Source organism: Parus major, chromosome 8 (assembly GCF_001522545.3).
Source record: "Parus major isolate Abel chromosome 8, Parus_major1.1, whole genome shotgun sequence".
NCBI classification, from domain to species: domain Eukaryota; kingdom Metazoa; phylum Chordata; class Aves; order Passeriformes; family Paridae; genus Parus; species Parus major.
In genome coordinates, this window is record NC_031777.1 from 14,894,932 (window position 1) to 14,914,155 (window position 19,224).

Sequence of the window (19,224 nt, forward strand, 5' to 3'; positions counted from 1 at the left end):
AAATGAGGTGTTTTATTCTCTAGAGGTAGAAAATGGAGAGAAATGTGGTTCTTGGTAGTCTGTGGTACTTAGCGTTTTCTTTATGAAACGTGTAAATGCCATTGTGTCTTCTGCTGGAGAGGCCAGGCGGTGCCAGAGGTGGCTGCAGAGAGCAGAAGATGGCACTGCCTGGCTTTCCTGCAGGCAGGGCTGTCACTGCCCAGCTGCTGGCCAGGAGGGGAGCTCATTCTTTAAAGCAGCTTGGGTTTAGTACAAATATGGATTTACTCAGTTTCCCAACAGGTGTTAATGAAGCTTAACAAAGAGGAGGACGAGGATGTCCTCAGTGCTCCCAGAGGTGCATTTGTGGGGTTTGATGTCTGTCACTGTGGGGACTGGAGACATGTTTGGTCAGTGACATTTCAGAATCTGGTGCACTCTGTTTGTAAGCAACTGCTACCAGTTAGTGTGAGAGCACAGACAGCTGTTTGCTAGCTTTTTTGCAAGTTCTTAAGTAGTGAAAAAAGGTCTTTCTGCTGTACTCTGGGTGTCTTGGACCTGAGACCAGAGCCTGGCTTTAACTTTATAGTGACAGTGAACTTTTCAAGGTGAAATAAATAAAAGAAAAAAGAAAAAAAATTCAAAAAAACCCCCACTAAACAACCAAACAAAAAAAAAAAAACCAAACACAAAAACAACACCCAAACAAAGTACAAATGAAAACCAACCAACCAAAAAACCACCCTACTTTCTATTTTGGAAAATATTTTCAACAGTAATAGGTACCTAGTTTTCAATTTGTTCTCTAGCTTTCATCTAGTTAGTTTACTAGATGAATCTCCATTTACTTTACTGGTAAACTAATGGTTGTTTGCCACTATATATATAGTGGCCCTTCTCTATCTCACATATCCTTTAAAAACCTCTTTAGGATATTTATTAGGATATTAGCAGGATACAGGATTAATTCTGAATTATCTCTATGCTCATTTCTGTTTGCCACTACTCAGACTGGTGTTTGTGTTCATGTTTGCTTCCTCTGTACCTTTTTTGAGAAAGAGCTGTGATTGTCAGGGAACCTGCCTGTCACCAGTATGGTGGGACATCAGCTTCCCTGCTCAGTCTGTGGTAGATCATCTCTCCATTGCGCACTAAAAGTTTCTTCCTATAAGGTGGGATAAAGTATCAAGCTAAATCCTGACTGCTTAAACAGCTTATTAGATGCCACAAAGCCACTGTAATATCAACTGCAAGTCTGTATATGGTAAAAAATGACAGGCTGCTCCGTGGTGTGTTTGGTTATGGTTTTGTCCAACATTGAACCCTTTCTAGAAGGGCAGTACTGGGATACGAGGAGCTGGGTAGGAGGGACTTCCAGCAACTACAAACTGGTTGTTTCAAAGCCACCTGTAACAGGTTGCTTCACTTCCACGGTGTCTACTTTCCTCAAATCATTTACCCTGTGTATCTCTTTAGTCTCTGAACACAGGCATTTTCTTTCCCTAGTGTATGTTAAAATTTCGTTTGGAATTCCTTCTATAAAGTAATGTAGTGCTCACTTGTGTTTCTGGATTTGTTCCTCCTGGTTTTTGTTCGTTTAGTTTTATTTGTTTTGCAGGCTAGATTTATGCCCTTAACAGAATCAGCAAGTTTTATACTCTAAGCAAGTTTTGTAGGCTACCATCTAGAAACCAGAAATCAGAGTTAGCTTTGCAGTTCTTTTTATCTCCTTGTTCTCCAACTCTCAGCTTAGTGGTTTGACCTTTTGCATATGCTGTTTTTCATCAGCATTTGCCAAGGTTTTCTTTTTAGCAGCACTTTGCAAGCATACAGCACAAATGTTAACTGTTTCGTATTTTATTTTCTCTGTGCTCCGTTGACTGACTTTTGTGGAAATAGATTAGTCTATAATCTTTAGTCAAGAGGTCTGAATGCTACAAGTCATAGTATATATTAAAATTAGCTTTGATTCATTGTTTCAAATTCCAGGAAGTATTCACATCTTTTTGTGTTTTTCTGTAGGTCACATTACATTTGAATCCAATTTCATCAGTGCATATTCACCAAAAGCCTCTGGTGTTTCTTCTCAACTCTCCTCTGCCTTTGGTCTGGAAGCTAAAAACAGAAAGACTGGCACCTGGAATCCGAAGAGTTTTCTTTGTAAGTGTACACAGTCCTCTGGCCTGCTCTCTGTCATAGCTGCTTGTTGCATAAAACATGGAGTTAATGGCATTCATTTGGAAGTTTTTCAAACTTAAGATTAAAAAAAAAAAAAGTTAAGAGGGGGTCAAGTTTCATTGTAGAACTCTGGGGACCAGTTGGGTGGTAAAGCAAAGCAGTTTGGAAAAAGTAGCCAATTACATGAATTTAAGGAAAGGAAAGCAAAACTGCTTTTCAGAATCTGCACATCATATAATTCTTAAAACTAACAGCCATTTGAGTTCAAAAAGCCGTGAGGTTATACCAGATTGCCAGTCCTGATTGGAAGTCTAATAGTACCATAAAGCAAAAAGCCTCAGAGCAATTGGAAATATTAGAAGTGGATGCTAACTGTGTTGTCTGTGACCAAAACAAAAATTTGTATGTATTGAGCTCAGTATGTCCAGTTATGGTTTATGCCTCTGATGAAGCTGTGGTCTATTGAAATGACCAACCTAAGCCCAGAATGAAGTAATTTTTGTTTCTCAGAAAGACTGGAGCACTGCTTATAATGCAAGATCCAAATATTACCTAGTATTTGTAAATCATGTCCTTACAGTTTGCCAGGACATTCAAGTTTGCTATTTGTAGGGAAACAGACAAGTTGTTTGGATTAAATTTTTAATGCATGACATCATGTCTAATCATGAGTTGTCTTTATGAAAGTTGCAGCTTTCACTATATTCAAGTCTAATTGCAGAACTAAACTTGATTATTTTTAGTGGTATCCTTATAGGGCTTAATTTTGCTCCTCCAGCACAGCTGGCAGTGGTAGGCAAGATTGTTTCTCCAGCACTCAGTGGCAGCTTAGTTATGTCACTGTGCATCAGCAGGACAGGAAGATGGACTCTGTGCAGCATTAGAACATGTCCTGGGGTGACTAGAAGAAGGGACACTGCTCTCTCAGCTGACCGGGTGTGGTGGTGACATGGTTAAGTGCACCAAGAGTTCTGTCACTTGCTGGACACCACAAGCTTTCTGGAATTGTTTCTCTTTTTCCTGTCATCAAAGTATAAAAGTAGGAGTAGCCTTGATATTTTTAACTTTGGAGGACTTGGTCCTGTTTCCAGTACAGTGTATTACTGACTGGTGCAAAGACTACGGGCTTGTTTTTATTCTAAAGTATTCACAATCTTTGGTTTTTCATTGGTGTTTTGGAGACTCTTGACTGTTAATCATCTTGTTGACTTTTCCTGTCATGTGTCCTGAATGCAACCAGTACAGTTCTGGTCTGCTCAGAAAATGGCTGAGGAACAACATGTGAAACAACAGTGTGACAAGTCCTCATTCCTCTCATGGACAAAAGAAGCAGGAACTTCCATCAGATAATAAAGCCTTGGACCTACTTTCAGTTTAGTTTTGATCTTCTCCTACATCATCATTCCCATTTCATATCAACTAGATTTTGTTCAGCTAGTTTGTGTTCTTGCTCTGCACCCAGGATTTTCCCTCTCCCCTTGTCTTGCTTTGGGAATGGAGAGATGGTCTGCTGAGACACATCCATTTCTGCTCAGCTGATTGTGCTGGAGTTCAGATGGTGATCATGCTGAGCTTGCTTAGTTTGTTTCAGTGGGGTTTCAGCAGCCTGCACTGAGGCATAGGAGCAACAGGATTATGTCTCAATCTCTGACTGCCAAAACTCTATCATTAGATAAGTATTTGTTGCAGAAAACTGCTTCAGGTGCTTCTGGTTACAACTCAGGCTTGAAGAGGTGGGCAGCAGCAGTCATGGTTCTTGCCAAACAAGATGTTGCCTGACCTCGAAAACTGCCACTGTAAACTTGGCCACAGATGCTGCAGGGAGGAGTGAACTGTTTCTCAGACAGGGCAGGAGTACCTGGTAGGCATTGCAGATTCACTTATGTGTTGGGGATACTCAAATCAAATAGCTCCTCTCAAAACTCTGTCTCTTAATGTCTGCTGGTCACAGTAAGGGCTGAATGTTGTGGTGCTTTGTGCCCTCCTGCCAGCCTGTGGTGCTGGGATAATGCTGCTGCCCATGTGAGCTGGTCTTTTTGTTGCATGGCACTGAACTGGCTCTCAATGTTAACCCATCCCTAATCCATCTGAATCGCTCTCCATAGCAATTTTGGATCTCCTTAAGTGCCACATGAATATATGTATTTTTCCTTCTACCATGTTAAGGTTTCTATTTTCCTTTCCCACAAAGAGCTCAAAGAACAAGATTGCAGAGTGCCAGGGTACTGATCCACCATTACCTCTCAGTTTAGTCTTTGTTATCCCTCTCACTCTTAAAGGTCACTTTGTTCTTTCCCTAAGGGGATACTTTTGCTGTAAACATAAGCTAACTTCAGTCTCTTACCATGGATAGGTCAGCCTTCCTACTTTTTGTGGCCCGGTTTCTTAGTAGCTGGGGCATCTCGGGATGATAAGCCATGACGTTATGGGCTGAACAACTTCAAATGTGTTCATCATCTGTTGGTTTTCCATAATTCCACTCTGCTCACAAGGACAAATACGTTGTTTTCCCAAAAGCTTTCTAAAAAACAGCACAGAATCATGTGGCACAGAAAACATGAAAAATGTGGAGGAAATCCTAGCAGCACCTGTGGGCAAGTGCAGTATGCCAAACAGAGATCCAGGGGCTCTAGTTTTGCATAGAGCTGTTTGCCTGTGTTGAGTTGTGCTGGTTTGCACCCCCTGCAGCAGTCTCTGTTCTAGGAAAGGTATTCCCTTTCCAGAACCAAGAGTTTTTGTTTTAGTGAGCTGTGGGGCAAAGGGACATACTGCTTCTACCCTAGCTGCTGAGAGGTTGCCTGCCTCTGTGCCAGAGCCTTCAATGAGTTCCAGACAACTGACCTTAGGACTGTAAATAGCAGCTCCAAGGGCTGCAGAGTGCAGAGCATGCTTCCTTAGTCCTTGTTTAAAAATACTTAGCTCTGTGGCTCTGACTTCTGAGTCTCCTTAAATGTATAGCCAAAACAGAAAATTGAGTCTTTTGAATCATAAAATATTTAGAATTTGAAAAAACTTTTCTAGTGCCTGTGAATTCTATGCTCAAAACAGAAATCCATGGCATGCATACCACAGGAGTGTCATAACTATTGTGTCTGTCTCTATGGAAGCCTTAGGCAAGATATTTGTTGACTTTCCAGCTTTTCCTTCAGACTTTCCAAACAATACATTCATTCAAAATCTTATTAATATACTGTATGTAAAGTATGAATTGCAATGTCTTTCATTGATTGAATCCTAGTTAGAGCAGTAAGTAACAACTCCTGGGACTTGCTGCTGATAAAGACCACACTGCTAGAGCCAGGTCAAAGTTTGTAGTGAAAGGATCATGTAGCTGTTAGTAAAATCCTAGCTCTTTATTTCTTTTTAATATTAGCTTTTTTTCCTTGTAATGTATCATAATCAAGTTCTTAGACTGTTACAGGGACATATGCTTTGAGTAAGCAAATAACTAAACAAAAATTTAAAATCAATTATATTATAAGTTTCAAGGTATCTCCAGGATATGAGGAGATGATGAACTGGAGCACAAGTGCTGTTAGTAGCATTATACAAGTGGAGAAACCAAACACTGAGTTGGTGATGTGAATGGTGATTGTACTGGAGAAAAGGGTAGAGTTAGGGCTACAGTTCTCAGTGTCCTCATTAGCAAAATGGTCTGTTTCTTTTATTCTGTGAATTTATTGTTTGAGTTTCCATTAAAGCTCAGCTGGGAAGGATGAAAAGATTTAAAGCTTGTATCAGCACATATCCAAAAGACTGGGAAAATACAATTCTACTGAGTTGGGCTGGAGTTTAACTTCTTATCACATAGTTCAAGCATGGATTTTGCCTTTGGCCTGGTCCTCCCATCAGTTAAGAAGCTTAAAATGAATGTAGGAGAAAATCCAGGCTTTGGGTACATGGCTATAATATAGGGGGAAGCACAGATGACCTTCTTGGTAAACATTTTTTTCAGTATAGACATGTAGATTTGGTGTATACCTGGGAGTTTGCACTTATTTTTATCATGTAATGCACGTAGTTTCACTCAGTGACTTGTCATGTGCTTTATCTTCATGGAAACAACTCATGGTTTCATTTTCACAAAATGTCTACTGGTGGCTAAACCTCGCAGTGGAATAAATTATCATTAACGTTAAGTAGCGTGCCCCACACAAATAAAAGCTTGAGTTAGCATCAGGATTATTTTAGTCATGTTTTGAAGATTCTTTTCCGAAGTGGCACTGACTGGAAGCACAGTGATTCTCACAGTGACAGTACTTTGGAGAAAGCCATCATGACAGGGCAAAGCTGCTACAGGGAGTTGTGCTTCACTGTTCTGTTGCTTGTATTGTCATTTTGCTTCTTGGGGTGCTTTCTCCATCTATAAATCAGAAAGAACACTAGTGAGTAGTCTTAAGAGAAAATTTTGGCATCTTGATATAAACCAAAAATTTTCTCTGTGTGCAGGAGAGAGGAATATATGGTGTCTGCCTGGTGTGATGTTAACAATACATTTAGCATGGACAGGGTTATTTTCGGACTCTGCATGAGTTGCTGTATATTGATGGGTGAAGTAGCTGATGCTGTGAAATTATTGTAATTTTAGTAAAATAAGTCTTGAGTTTATTTTCATTGTGTTAAAAATAAATGTGCCTTAGAATCATGGCATTTCAGTCCAAAAATACCTGAAATGGGTTAGTGCATGGACTGCCTGACCTAAGTAACTGTAAATCATCACTTCAATTACTGGTGCATGTAGTTATATTATTGTGATTATATATTTGTACATGTCCCAGAATTACAGCAATTTGGGAATTGGGCACTTTTTGTACAAGTGGGCTCACATTGAATTTTGTTCAATTTGTGGGCTCATCATTCTGAAGAGTATTGCATGGGTGCAAAGCTCTGTTCAGTTCAGCAAGGGGAATGCTTGGCATCTGTGCTACTTTTTATTTTTTTTTCCTCTCCAGTGAATAAATGCCAAAATTGCGTTATAAAGGGGAGTGGGAGAGGAAGTTGAAAGACATCTTCACTGATGAGGTGATTAGACTGGTTAGATTATGACAGATCAGTTTTATGTAAGCTAGATAACTACTGTAGGAACTGCTTTTACCTATGATCTTGGTGCAAGTCAATATTGCAGAAAAACATTACCAGACCACTTCCACCACCCTGCTTTTAAGTTTTCATACAGCAAAATTGTTTCCTTCCTTCCCATCAAGTCGTCATTTTTCTCCTTCCCTAAAACTAGTTTACTGCGAGCATGTCTTGGCAGAAAACCAGAAGTTTTATGAAACTGCACAGAAAGAGGGTTTTATAGGTGCTACTCAGCAAGTAAATTTTTTTCTTTATATTTGGTAGCTTTTTCAATTGCTTTTATAGCCTAGGAATGTCTTTACTCAGCAAGTGAAAGTAGTGGGAATTAAATCAATGAAAAAAGATCCCAATCCTTTGTGATTTCCTGTTAGAAATCACTGTTAGAATAGATCCAAAACCACCTTAAATATCTACGTATGTGATTTTATAAAATAGATTATTTAAGATGCGATGCTTCAGCTCTTTTCTCGGAGTTAGTTATTTAGGCGATTGAATGAGTAAGAGTTATGGATAAGAAAACACTTATGCAAACAGCCTTACTTGCAAGAGCTAGGAGTGAAATGTGTGTTAAGGTAGTGAAATGGAGGAAGCAAGAGCTGTAATGATAAAAGCAAAAGCAGATCTCTTGGTTTGAGATTTGAAAAGATAAAAGCTTTAAAGAAGACAAACTGATAGAATGAAGAATTTAATTATTAGTCATTTATGTATTTCTAGGAAGAAAAAGAGCCATTTTCTTACTACTGTAGCCAATTGCTGGTTTATTCCTCTCACTTCATGAAAATATGGTTCACATATTTTGGGTCACTGGCACCAAACCACAGGCTGTTCTATGGTTTGCACTAGATTTGGATGACTGACAAAACTCACTGAAAAACAAGTGCTATTTGTTTTCCTGTGCCTAGTATTTAACGGGAAATCAGGAGGCTAAATTTCCAATCACTGGTTAAACAGACCCAGATGTGAACAGAGTGCTCTGCTAGGAGAAGAGTGAGGAAGGATAGGAAATGCATGGCTAGCGATAAATTTGGTATAAATAGTGACCTTTCACTATTCAAAGTAAAAGCAGTCGATTTTCAGTGTTGTGTAACAGTGTGAAGAGGAATTTTAAAGGACATTTACATTACTGTAGAATCCTGAGTTTGCTTTTTTTTTAATAAATCTTCATCATTCTTCTACTCAGGAGCTGGAAATAATCCTGTAGTTGCCCTTTTCCACTTGGAAAAGTTCATATTCTCCCTTCCCCTCTCCACACTGTTTCCTTGCCTTTTGAAAAAAATGTAAAAATTAACATTTTGTGTCAAATTAAAAGCAGTTTTCAGTAAACAGTAACTCTTACTATGGTTTTCACAATGGTTAAATTTCCCTGTGGACTTTGTCTCCTGGAATGATTCAACCCTGGCAAAATACCGCTTTTCTAAGGCCTGTATAAATGGGTTACTCACAGAAATATTAGGGGGACCTCAGGCTATATATGGTGGTGATTCTTATGTTCTTGGCAAAAGAGTGGAAGGATTTTGTCAGCAGTAGGAATGGCAGCAAATGACAGGGTAGTAAATATATGCTTGAAAATGATGCATGTAAAGGGAGTTAGAGTACAATAACCCTAGTAAGGCATCTTTAAATATCTGGGGGGGTTGAGTTATTTTTTTTTCCCATTCAAAGCTTACTTCAGGAGGACATTGCAGAAGAGAAGTGCTATTTCTGGCTTAAGAAGCAAGATATAGTACATGAAATGAATATGCAGAGTATGGTAAAAAAGTTCTGTATGTGTGATGTCCCAAAATAGGAAAATTTTATGATTTATAGCTATCCTCTGTAATCACTTTGGTTTGGGCAGAAATACTTCAAGAATACCAACTTGCCAGTAAATTTCACAGGAAACTGGCAGGTCCTTGTGCCTTAGTTTCTTCTTTCATGGGACTTCAAAGGCCTGCATTTTTTTGGGAGCCTGATTTGCTAAGTGTCATGGAGTTCATACTAGATCCCATGTGACTTAAGACATCTTTGAGAACTCAAGCTTTATTGTGTAGTGTTTGTTTCAGCTTTGAGAGTGTGCTGTCTCTGCGGGTCATTGCTCCAACCAGAACTTACGTTAGGAGTGTGCATAGGCCAGATCTGGATGATGCTGCCTTTGGTATCTCCTGCTGATCTTTCTCACTGCTGCCTCTGACTGATCCTAAGCATTCCTCCTCCTCCTGATCCCTCTAGGAGCCCAGACCTATCACTTTCAGAACCAAGACAGCTGGCAGTCAGGAAGACATGGACTTTAAGTTAATCCAGCCTGCAAGAGTGAAGAAACAAAGACTATTCAGGCATTTAGTGGCTGAGGTATATTCCCAAACCAATCTTGCAGGAGGCTGAAGGACATGGAACAGGCACCTGTGATAGTCTTTTCTCTTCTGTATGGTCACAGCTCATTCCTTTCTTTGCTTGCTTCAGTAAACAGGGGGCTTAGCCAGTGGAAGTTTACAGAAGCAGGCAGTGGATTTTGGCAGACTACAGCATTAGTGACGTGGAGATAATAAATCACAACAGGTTGTGTTACTGAGTCATTGATTCCAGTGGAAACTATAGCTGCAGTTGCATAGATAGGCTTCTCCCCTCACTTCTTCCACTAAATTGCCTCGAACTTGAAACAGAATCCCTGGAAAAGCTTATTTTGCTCATATCAAACAAGTGTTACGTTGAATCTATGAAGATGTTTTTAAATTAATATGAGATGAGTGGACAATTACCTGTGTGCAATTAATAAACTCCTGCTGAGCCTTAAACTTTGGGAACAGATTTTCCCTTTACATGGATTTTTTTGTTTGTTTCTTTATCATTCTAGTAACTGTTCCTTAGGCATTCCACTTGATTTGACACAGATTCAGCATTGATAGAAAATCACAGGATCTTTTTTTCTAGATTTACAAAGATGTGCAGGAGTCTGCTCTGATCTCGTAAGATTCTGCTTTCATCCTGAGAAAACGTTGAACAGCCTTAATAATATAAGGATCTTTGGTAGCTGCCAAACTGAGTATCTCCTAGGAAGTTGAATTAAAATCTAAAATGCAATTAATATAATGCTTCTTAAGTGTATGTTTTAAAAAATGTGAGAACTGGAAGTGGAATTTTGTAATGACTGCACGTGGTCTTGAGAACACTAAAATGAAAAATTTTGTCATTGCCTGAAGACATCACACCTCTGTGGCTGTTAGGACTTTGTAAATTTGATAGATGATATACAAATGTGGCATGTAATTTCAAAAGCAGCATGTTTCTTATTCACTTGTTGAAGAGAATTTTTCTCTTGATAATTAAAGTATGTTTTATGAACAGAAGGTTTATGAACAACAAAAGATATATTTTTGAGTTTTGGAATACCTGATATTTCTCCTTCTGTGGCTTTATTTTTCCTGTGTAAGAAGATAAAATTACATCAAAGCACAATACCAAAAAACACCAGCTCACTCTGATCCCCATGTAGGCTGCTCTGATAGTTGGTTCAAATACTTTAATTTTATTCTGAGCAGATATACTCCTCTCCTACATGTTCCACCACAGGCCTGATACTGTACAGCTCAGATAAAAATAGGAAGGATGCTGCTTCTTTTCCTCCTACTTTATTTGCCTCAGTCATAGCTTTAGGGGTGGATTAGGTGGTTCCTTGTGCTGGCAGGCCCTCAATGGGTAGTGGTGTAGCTGTTGTGAAGAGGAGTGTGCTGTTGGTTCATGCTGTGTGCCTGTGGACCCTTAGCTTTGTATTCTGAGTCACATCCCAGAGGTGCCTACCTCTCTCTCAAGGCTAAATTATGAACTCGCTTCCTACTTGGGAGTTCTGAATTTTAACTATGTTAAATGCTTTAAACGTTATAAAGCAAAGTAAATATCTCCCTGGATCAGATTCAAAGGAAAAAAAAAGGGCAATAAATGTTTTAAAGGAGAGAAGGAAATAGGTAAAATAAAAACCAGAATGTGCTATTTTGTGTGTGTAGTATTCATGCTCACCACTGTGTATACTTGATATGACTCAGGTTTGGTTCTGAGGGTTGTTCCCTCTGGGGAATAGGGAATAAGGATGCCTTAACTTTTACTTACAATAACTTAGGACATTTGCCACTTCTGCCAGCTAACTGATGTCCTGAACTACCATGGCAGCCTTGGAAGGGCAGTTTTATTCACTGGAAACTTTTCTTAAGGGCTGTATAAAGTATATTTTTGTTTTGTCCCCCCAGCATGAGAGCTGTATGTTTCCTTGTCTTGGTATGGTGCAGAGAAAATTTCAGGCCCTTTTTTCCCCAGTGGTGAGCAGGGTGGTAGTATATGCAACCAAAATATGTTCCTAAATACATTTTGTTCTTTGATGGAATTCTCGGGTTTTGGTAGCAAATTTTCAATATACTGTGTTTGATCCTCATTTCCTCTGAGGAGCAGCCCTTTGAACTGTGGCTCTTGCTGTGGGTAGTGGCCATGGCCAGTATCTTTTGGTCTTGAAAACAGATTTTCCACGTCCACCTTCTTCATTTAGCCTGAGACAAGTGGCAGGACATGTGGGTTTACTCAGCAGCAGAGGATGTTTCCAGTGCAGTTCCTTTTCATGTCCTCACAACAACTGGAAGAAATAGAGCTGGGGCACTTTTTCCACTCCGCAACCTCAAAAAGTAACCACTAAAGAAGTTGAAGGGAAGAGATGAGTGTCTGTGGCAGCAGTCTCTTAATCACTCAATCAGTGTGTAATTAGTGCTCAGATAAAAATTGGTTAATTCCCAAATATTTAAAACATTATTTGACTTCCATGCTTTGTGTTATCCTAAGCATGTTAGAGTTGCTTTTGATTTGCTCTGAAGAGTAAGTAGTTAATGTTCAAGGCAGGTGTTGAAACAGTGATGGTTGCCTTTTTTGGAAGGGTTTGTTGAATTCTTTCCAGAACAAATAACGTGCTTGGCTCACTTAACCTTGCCTTAGGTCTGTGTAGTAAAAATCCCAACATTGGCAAGCACAGCAGAACTCTGCAGTCCTTTATAAAACCTGGAACCAGCATTTCAAATAGATCTTAGTATGTGATTGAAAAAAATAAATATGATAAGCTTCATGTTTATTTAAAGATATTTACTGTATGATCACATAGTGAGGATGCTTGTGCCAGACTTTTTAGTTGCTCTGCTTTCTGTTGGTTCCTCCCTTGTAGCACTTGGTAACTTTGATAGGATCTGTCCTCCAGGAAGACATTTGTCATGCTGCAGGATGATGAAAAAGGTTTTCTAGTTTTAATTAGTAATAAATTACTTAGTAATAAATTAATTAAACCAAGTGTTTTCTGAGGAAGACAGCTGTTGTGTTAGGATGCATTTAACTATCCCAAATGGAAAATACAGCAAAAATTTATTACTGCAAGGTAATCCATTTCTTTGGTTGCTATTTAGAAGGAATATTTTCTCTCATGCTGTCCTCAAATGTTTAAAAAGACACACTGATGCTACTTTACCCTGATGCTGACCATAAAAAAAAATAAAAATAAACCAATGTGTAAATGAAAACCAACTACTGTACTTACTGGATAAACTGTCTCTGAGGATGGAATGCCAACATCTATTCAGTGTTCCTGCAAAATAGTCACTGATTAAGTCCTTAAATCCTGTGAATTTCATGTGTGGAAGATTTTTCTAGTTAGGCCAAAGCTCTGTGAAAATGTCCCACGTGTCTCTGATATAAAAGTATGCAATCTGGCATGACCTGACACGTGCTGTCAGTGTCATCCTCTGAGACTACACTTGGAATTTACACAGAATTTGATGTGTTAGGAGCATCCATGAAATCAGCCTGTGGTGTAGCTGCTTCCAGGTGGTGAAAATACAAAGTGAATGCTGTTTGCTAAATACATTATAGAGATAACTGGTTGCTCTCCTTTCCTAGAACCAAATCAACCCTAATGACAGACTTTGCTTCCTTATTTGAGAACTATGAGAGTATTGAGAGAATGTGGTGTGGTCTGTGTTGCATGGAATAAAGACTTCTTTTCATTCAAAGGAAGCATTTTATGGTAGTCATTTGAAAACAAATAAGAAAGATCATTCAGAATTGAAACAGATGTTAGCTTAAACTTTGAAATCTATTCTGGTAGAAGGATTCCTAAGGTCTTTTTTTGTGACAGATCTGGTCAAATTGAACTCTGAACTACCTGGGCCTTCTCTTACAGAAGAATATGTGATATGTGCATAATTAATGCTGGAATTATAGCTAGAGGCACAGGCAAGAATTTGCAATTTCTTTGCATGTGCCAAAGGATGTAATTTATGTACTTACTTTGACAAATATTTGCAAGTGGCAAACAATTTAGTATGTATCACCCTGAAATAGTGCTGGCAACAATAGCTTCAGGTAATAGTTTGTTGCCATTAGTTAATATCTGTAATTGGAACCTGCTTTCAGATAACCTGTGTAAAATAATTAGGTTGAGAGATACTTAAATTTAAACTTTATGTTTAAATTATTTAAACATAACAGAAATTGTTATGATGTGTTTTTATGATATGTTTTTCCCTCTGAGTTATCAGTAATTTTGGCTTCTCAGTTGGGTAAAAAATACGTTGTTCCACCAAAGGAGTCTGGGTTAGTACAAAGATGTGAAGAGAGAAGGAGGAGGAGAAAAACAGGGTGACTCAAACTTCTTCCTGCAGTGCTCAGAGGACAGCAGAAGAAGATGGAATGGTGGTACTTTCATGAAACCTTGTTTGCTGCAGTGGTCTGGAAGTAGGGGCTGTGTGTTGTAGGTGAACAAACTTATAGGGAATATATCCAAAAAGGTCTTCACTGATGATTTCATACCTGAAAGGTTGTTCATCTTGCTGTACTTTCACTCAAGTACATGTTCTTCTTGACTTGGTATTTAGATCAGTCAAAGTGTTCATAGAAGGACCAGCCTGGGTAGGGCATGCAGGCCCCAGTCCTTGAGCACCTTGAAGGAGGAGACAGTGAAGTGTATGGATGGGTTGGGCAAATGAAGGAATGCTGCTCTTTCACCACTTCCTTTAGGGACCTCTTGAGAGCTGACAGATGTCCTGGAAGTGCTGGCTACATCCATCTGCAGGGAGTCAAAAGCTTGCTCTTTGGGATGATGTTGCACTGTAGTAAATCTGGAATGACTTGTTTAAGTATCGCTCAAGACCAGCACAGGCTGAAGCAGGTCTCAGTGTGAAAGAGAGTCTGACCCCCCTCTGCCACCTTCTGGTTTTGAATTATGCTACCAACACTCCAGTGAAGTTGTATTTGAGCATCTTTGGCTTTCCTTCTGAACCTGTTACATCTCTATGTACTGTTTTCTCTTTTTCACTGTTTTAAATAACATTTTAGTCTTTCCATGCAAGACCTCAGTTAATGTAACCTATTTTTAAGAACTTTTCAAAAGATGTATATAACTCATCTGCTTTATCTATTAAACCAAAGTATTTCCTCACTTCCTGTAAATAAAGCAACAATAAATACCATTCTTTTCTCTTAGCCTTTCTCTTTCCTTACTTTCTATTTCTGGGCTGGCCTTTTTATGTCACTGCGCTTAGACTCGCATTCTTTCTGATTTGGGATTTACTTCAGTAGTTCCCAGTTTTATTTACCTTCACATTCGTTTCTTCAGAAATGCCTTCGTTTCTTCAGATCATCCTCTTCTTATTCTCTCCCTTCCTTTGCCCCCAAAGTTTACCTCCCCTTGCAGCACTGCAGTTCCACTTCTGCAGCACTACAATGTTAGAGTGGCTCAGAGCCTGCTGTTACTCAGCTGCCCTGTGCACCCCACCTGGGCTGATGGGCACTTCAGTTGTTTTTAAAAACATCTCTGAAATAGGGATCATTATACAGTTGTTAAAACATGTGACATTTGGGTATTGTTGGAAATAAGCCATAATCACCTTCAGCCACTGCATTTGGGTATGACAGATTACATTGCTTAAACATGCTACATGTCTGTGTGCATATATATATGGAGCACATTAAAAATATATTTTTATTCCCATCAGGTGTCTTTAGGTTCCGTTGTTCAGTTTGAGAAGGGAAACTTCTCCTTGTCAGCAGAAACGGAAGAAAAGTTTTTTCCTGAGAAAAATGAACATCTGCTACAGTGGGCCCAGAAGGAATATGGAGCAGTAACGTCTTTCACTGAACTTAAAATTTCAAGAAACATCTATATTAAAGTAGGAGAAGGTAAACCAAAACAAAACCCACTGAATCCACAGACACTTTCAGATACTGAGAATAAGTGTTGCTTATATTTGACTTATTTTAATTTTTAAACATGCCTCTCATTCTCCAAGAGATATGATATGAAAGGGGAAGGCAGAGAAATAAGATCACGCCTAAAGACCAGACTTTGGATTTAGGCAACTTTTAATGGATTCTGGTGCCATAACTTTATGCTTATAAATGTGGATACAATTGCTCAGAATGTTACAAGAGTCAAACTTTGCCTTTTAAACAGAATTAACTACTCATGGTGATTGTTTGGTTGCATTCATCTGAAGAACTGGAGACTTTGAATTAGGGGGAAATTTCTAGAAAGGCCTGAGTTACGTTTCTTTCAGTATTTGCTTGTATGAGGACCCAGGATCCTTTGGGCAAAGAATTATTGCTTTCCTTACCAAACTAAATTACCTCAGTCAGTCCTTACGTGTTTTCATCCCAAGGAAACAGATTTCCTGTCCCTGTGAGCCAAGTGCCAGATTCTTCAGGTGGCCCAGTGCAGGTGGGAGAGGACTCCAGCTCCTCAGGGACTCACAGCCCCATATTGGGTGGGGTTCAGGCTGTAGCTCCCTAGCTGAGCACTGTTGGCACAACATAACTATATGATCCTCTACAGGAATGTTTCTACAGAAACTCCCAAACAGCTGAACTAGTTGGTTACAGAAAAGAAAAAACCAACCAAAAGCCTTCTGTAGAGGTAACATTCTTTCCTAACCACATGTATCTGATTGTTTGATTTCCTGACACATGAGGCTTGCCCCCCAAAATCAGAACATGCCTGAGCTGGTTTTATCCAAATCCTGCCAAATTTGTAGAGGATTCCCCTGTGTGAGTTTTTTTTGGTTGGTTTTTTTTGTTTTGGTTTTTTTTTTTTTTTTTTTTTTTTTTTTTTTTTTTTTTGTTCTACTTGGCACCAGTCTTAGATTCTAATGCCAGAAAATCGTTCAGAAATATATTTATTAGCTTACTAAAGTGCTCTTGAAACATATACAGGGGAGCAGTGGTCTCTGCATTGTGGAGACAAATATTTGATTAGGTATGTTGAAAAAAAACAGATAAAATTTTGTTTGTTGATTTGCACATCTCCAGTCAAACCAGGAGGCTAAAGAGGAGAGTTTTGCATCATCTTTAGAATGCGCTAAAATGCAATTTAATTAGGAGTAAGTACACAGAATGGAACTTGGCAGACAACCAAAACAGAAAGTTTCTAAGGCTCCTACAAACTAGCTCAGCTGTAACCGTATTGGATTTTGATTTAAGTTCTTGGCAGAAGAATGAATGTGTGTGTATGTGTGGGGGTTGTGTGTATGTTCAGGGGTGGGGACAAGGTCAGTTCTTGAACTGCAGCAGTCATGTGCAGAGTTTTGTGAAAACCACGTGGGATGTGGTCCTGTTCTGCTTCTCTGCAGTGAACAATAGAATCACTGGATTTCACAAACCACAGCATACACTGGTGTCCATTCTAGGGTTTTCGTACAAAACTTAAACTCTTTGTGTGATTTAGTAAGGTACCCTCTGCTGATTGTCTGTGAATCACTGCTAATATTGCTCATAATCTATAGGTGGTCATATAAAGCAGTTCCTTCCTTTGTGACTGATAGAGTATTTGATGGCTGTATCCATATAATTGTCTTCATTTTAGTTTCACTCAAGTTAGACAAATCTGATACTGGTAGATTTAACATTTTAGAGGTGTAGGCTGTTGTGAATACAGCAAACAGAAAATGCAAGCCAAAGGACAGAAAGATCTGAAGAAGGCTGATCTTTCATAGAATAAAGCTGCTTCTGATGCCATGGGTCTCTGAAGTCACTTTTGAAACTGCAGATGAAAGGCAGCTGAGAGCACTAGCAAACTGGATCAGGGCCAAGTGCATCTGAATCCTGTTGATTCTGAGGAGTGACTGATCAAATACTGCAGGGGATGATGATCACAGCAAGAACTGTAAGGGGCCAGAATGGAGGTTTGGAAGAAGGGGACACAATAAGTAGGGTTCTTGTTCTTGCCTTGGTTTGTGTAATGAAGGAGATGGCAGAGTGACTGCTGTGATAATCGCTGTCAGATTCTAGAAAGCAGGACTGCTCATGGTGAAAATGGTCTTGGTATGTGTTTTTCAGCAGAAGTCAGTTTAATTCCTCATGGTTCAGCAAGACATGATTGAACAAGTCAGGAAGTCCAATCTGTTAGCTAAATGTTGCCTAATGCATCCAGTATCACCAGTAAATCCAGGGCAAAAGTGCTAGCCTGGAGGGACCCTAATTTCAACACATTTCTTAGCTGAATAAGAAAATTAATTAGCCTTAACAGTAGCTAAACTGGAAAATGTACAGTCTATTTACAGGTGGTAACACTGTGCTTCTGTCCTGGCAGAAGCTGAAGCATTAGTCCTGACTCTGAATTTATAGCCAATTCACATGAATGCACATATCCTGCATGCCATGCATGGCTTGGTTTAATGCTTGCTCATGGTCACATTGTGTCTAGCTTAGCTGTGTGTCCTGCTGTGGGATGAGCACTGCCTAGCATTTGCATCCTCCCTCCTGAAATCCCTGTAGGCCCTGCCCTGGTCCCATTTCTATCCTGCCATTAAATGCCAGCCAAGGTTCTGATCTGTGTTGTGCTAAGGGCTAGCAAACTGCAAAATACACATGAGTAAGTCCTACTATCAGAGTGCCCAAGGAAAATTCCAAACATCTTGCTTATGCTCAGCTCAGACTTTGAAAGGCAAGCTATGCTTGAGTGGGATTTTTATTGATGAATCCAACTGCTGCTGCCCAGGGTGCCTGTCTTGGAGTGACACTTTATTAACAACGCTCATTTACACAAAAACCTCCTTAGGATGATGTTAAGTTTGGATATTCAACTTTTAGCCAAGAACCTGTGGATGACACCTAATTTGTGCAGAATAGAGCAGTGTCCCCATTAGTAAAATGAAAGTGATGCACACAGAAACTGCAGATCCTGGTGTGTAGTCGTCCCCATCCAGGCAGCCTGGCACTCCTGGCTGAAGGAGGAGGTGGCTGCTGACCACTGCTCACAGCTCTGCTGCTTTCTAGCCAGGGGACCCCTCTGCACCCCAGCCTGCTGGCCAGAGACCCTCTGCTGAGGGTAGTGCCTGCAAACCTCACGTCTGATTCCATATTGGGAGTCTGGGGAGATTAGAGAGGCAGAGAATCCATAAACTGACTGTTTGTTGGCTGGTTTGGTAATGTTTTTAATTGATTGCAGACACCTGCAATCCCTTTCCAAAGTAAGCAGACAGCCCTGAAACTAGCAAAGAGGAGATGTGCAGTGAGCGAAGAAAGAAATATGAAATGGATCCCCTTTTCTTTTCCAGTCCAACCCAATTTTGGTCACTGGTGTGAATGAGAGTACATACATTCTGGTGTGGATGTCAAGTAGCCCATGATAGAGTTAAAATTTTCTGCAGAGGAAAAGCATGCTATCAAGTGGAGGCCCAGGCTGGGGAGTCTCTGCTCCTGGCGGCGAGAGCAGCACTTCTGGAGAGCTCCAGAGACGCCTAATGGATGTGCCAGGAGCAAGAGCTGAGTTCTTAGCAATGGCAAATGATAGCACGTGTGGTAATTACCCACAAACTACTCCAGAACTGTTATTTTATGGCCTGAATCATGTACAGCAGCTAAGAAGCAAATACCTAGTGTCTGTGTGTGTGTATATATGTTTAAAAATTCAAGCTCAGCACAGACCATTTGGGATCGTTTTCCATTCTGTGCTGTTGTGGGAGGAGCTGGCAGAACTGCAGCTGCATTCAAGGCTAA

The 19,224-nt window shown here is 39.7% G+C and overlaps 1 protein-coding gene across 2 annotated transcripts in view; it reads left to right on the top strand.

Moving 5' to 3' along the window:
* Nucleotides 1–19,224, top strand: part of TGFBR3 (transforming growth factor beta receptor 3) — a 115,276-nt gene that overhangs the window by 62,981 nt on the left and 33,071 nt on the right. For both annotated transcript variants that reach the window (XM_015636573.2, XM_015636572.2), the window contains exons 4-5: nt 2,002–2,139; nt 15,228–15,411. In XM_015636573.2, coding sequence (XP_015492059.1) covers nt 2,002–2,139; nt 15,228–15,411 — 322 coding nt within the window. The remainder of the gene's footprint in view (nt 1–2,001; nt 2,140–15,227; nt 15,412–19,224) is intronic.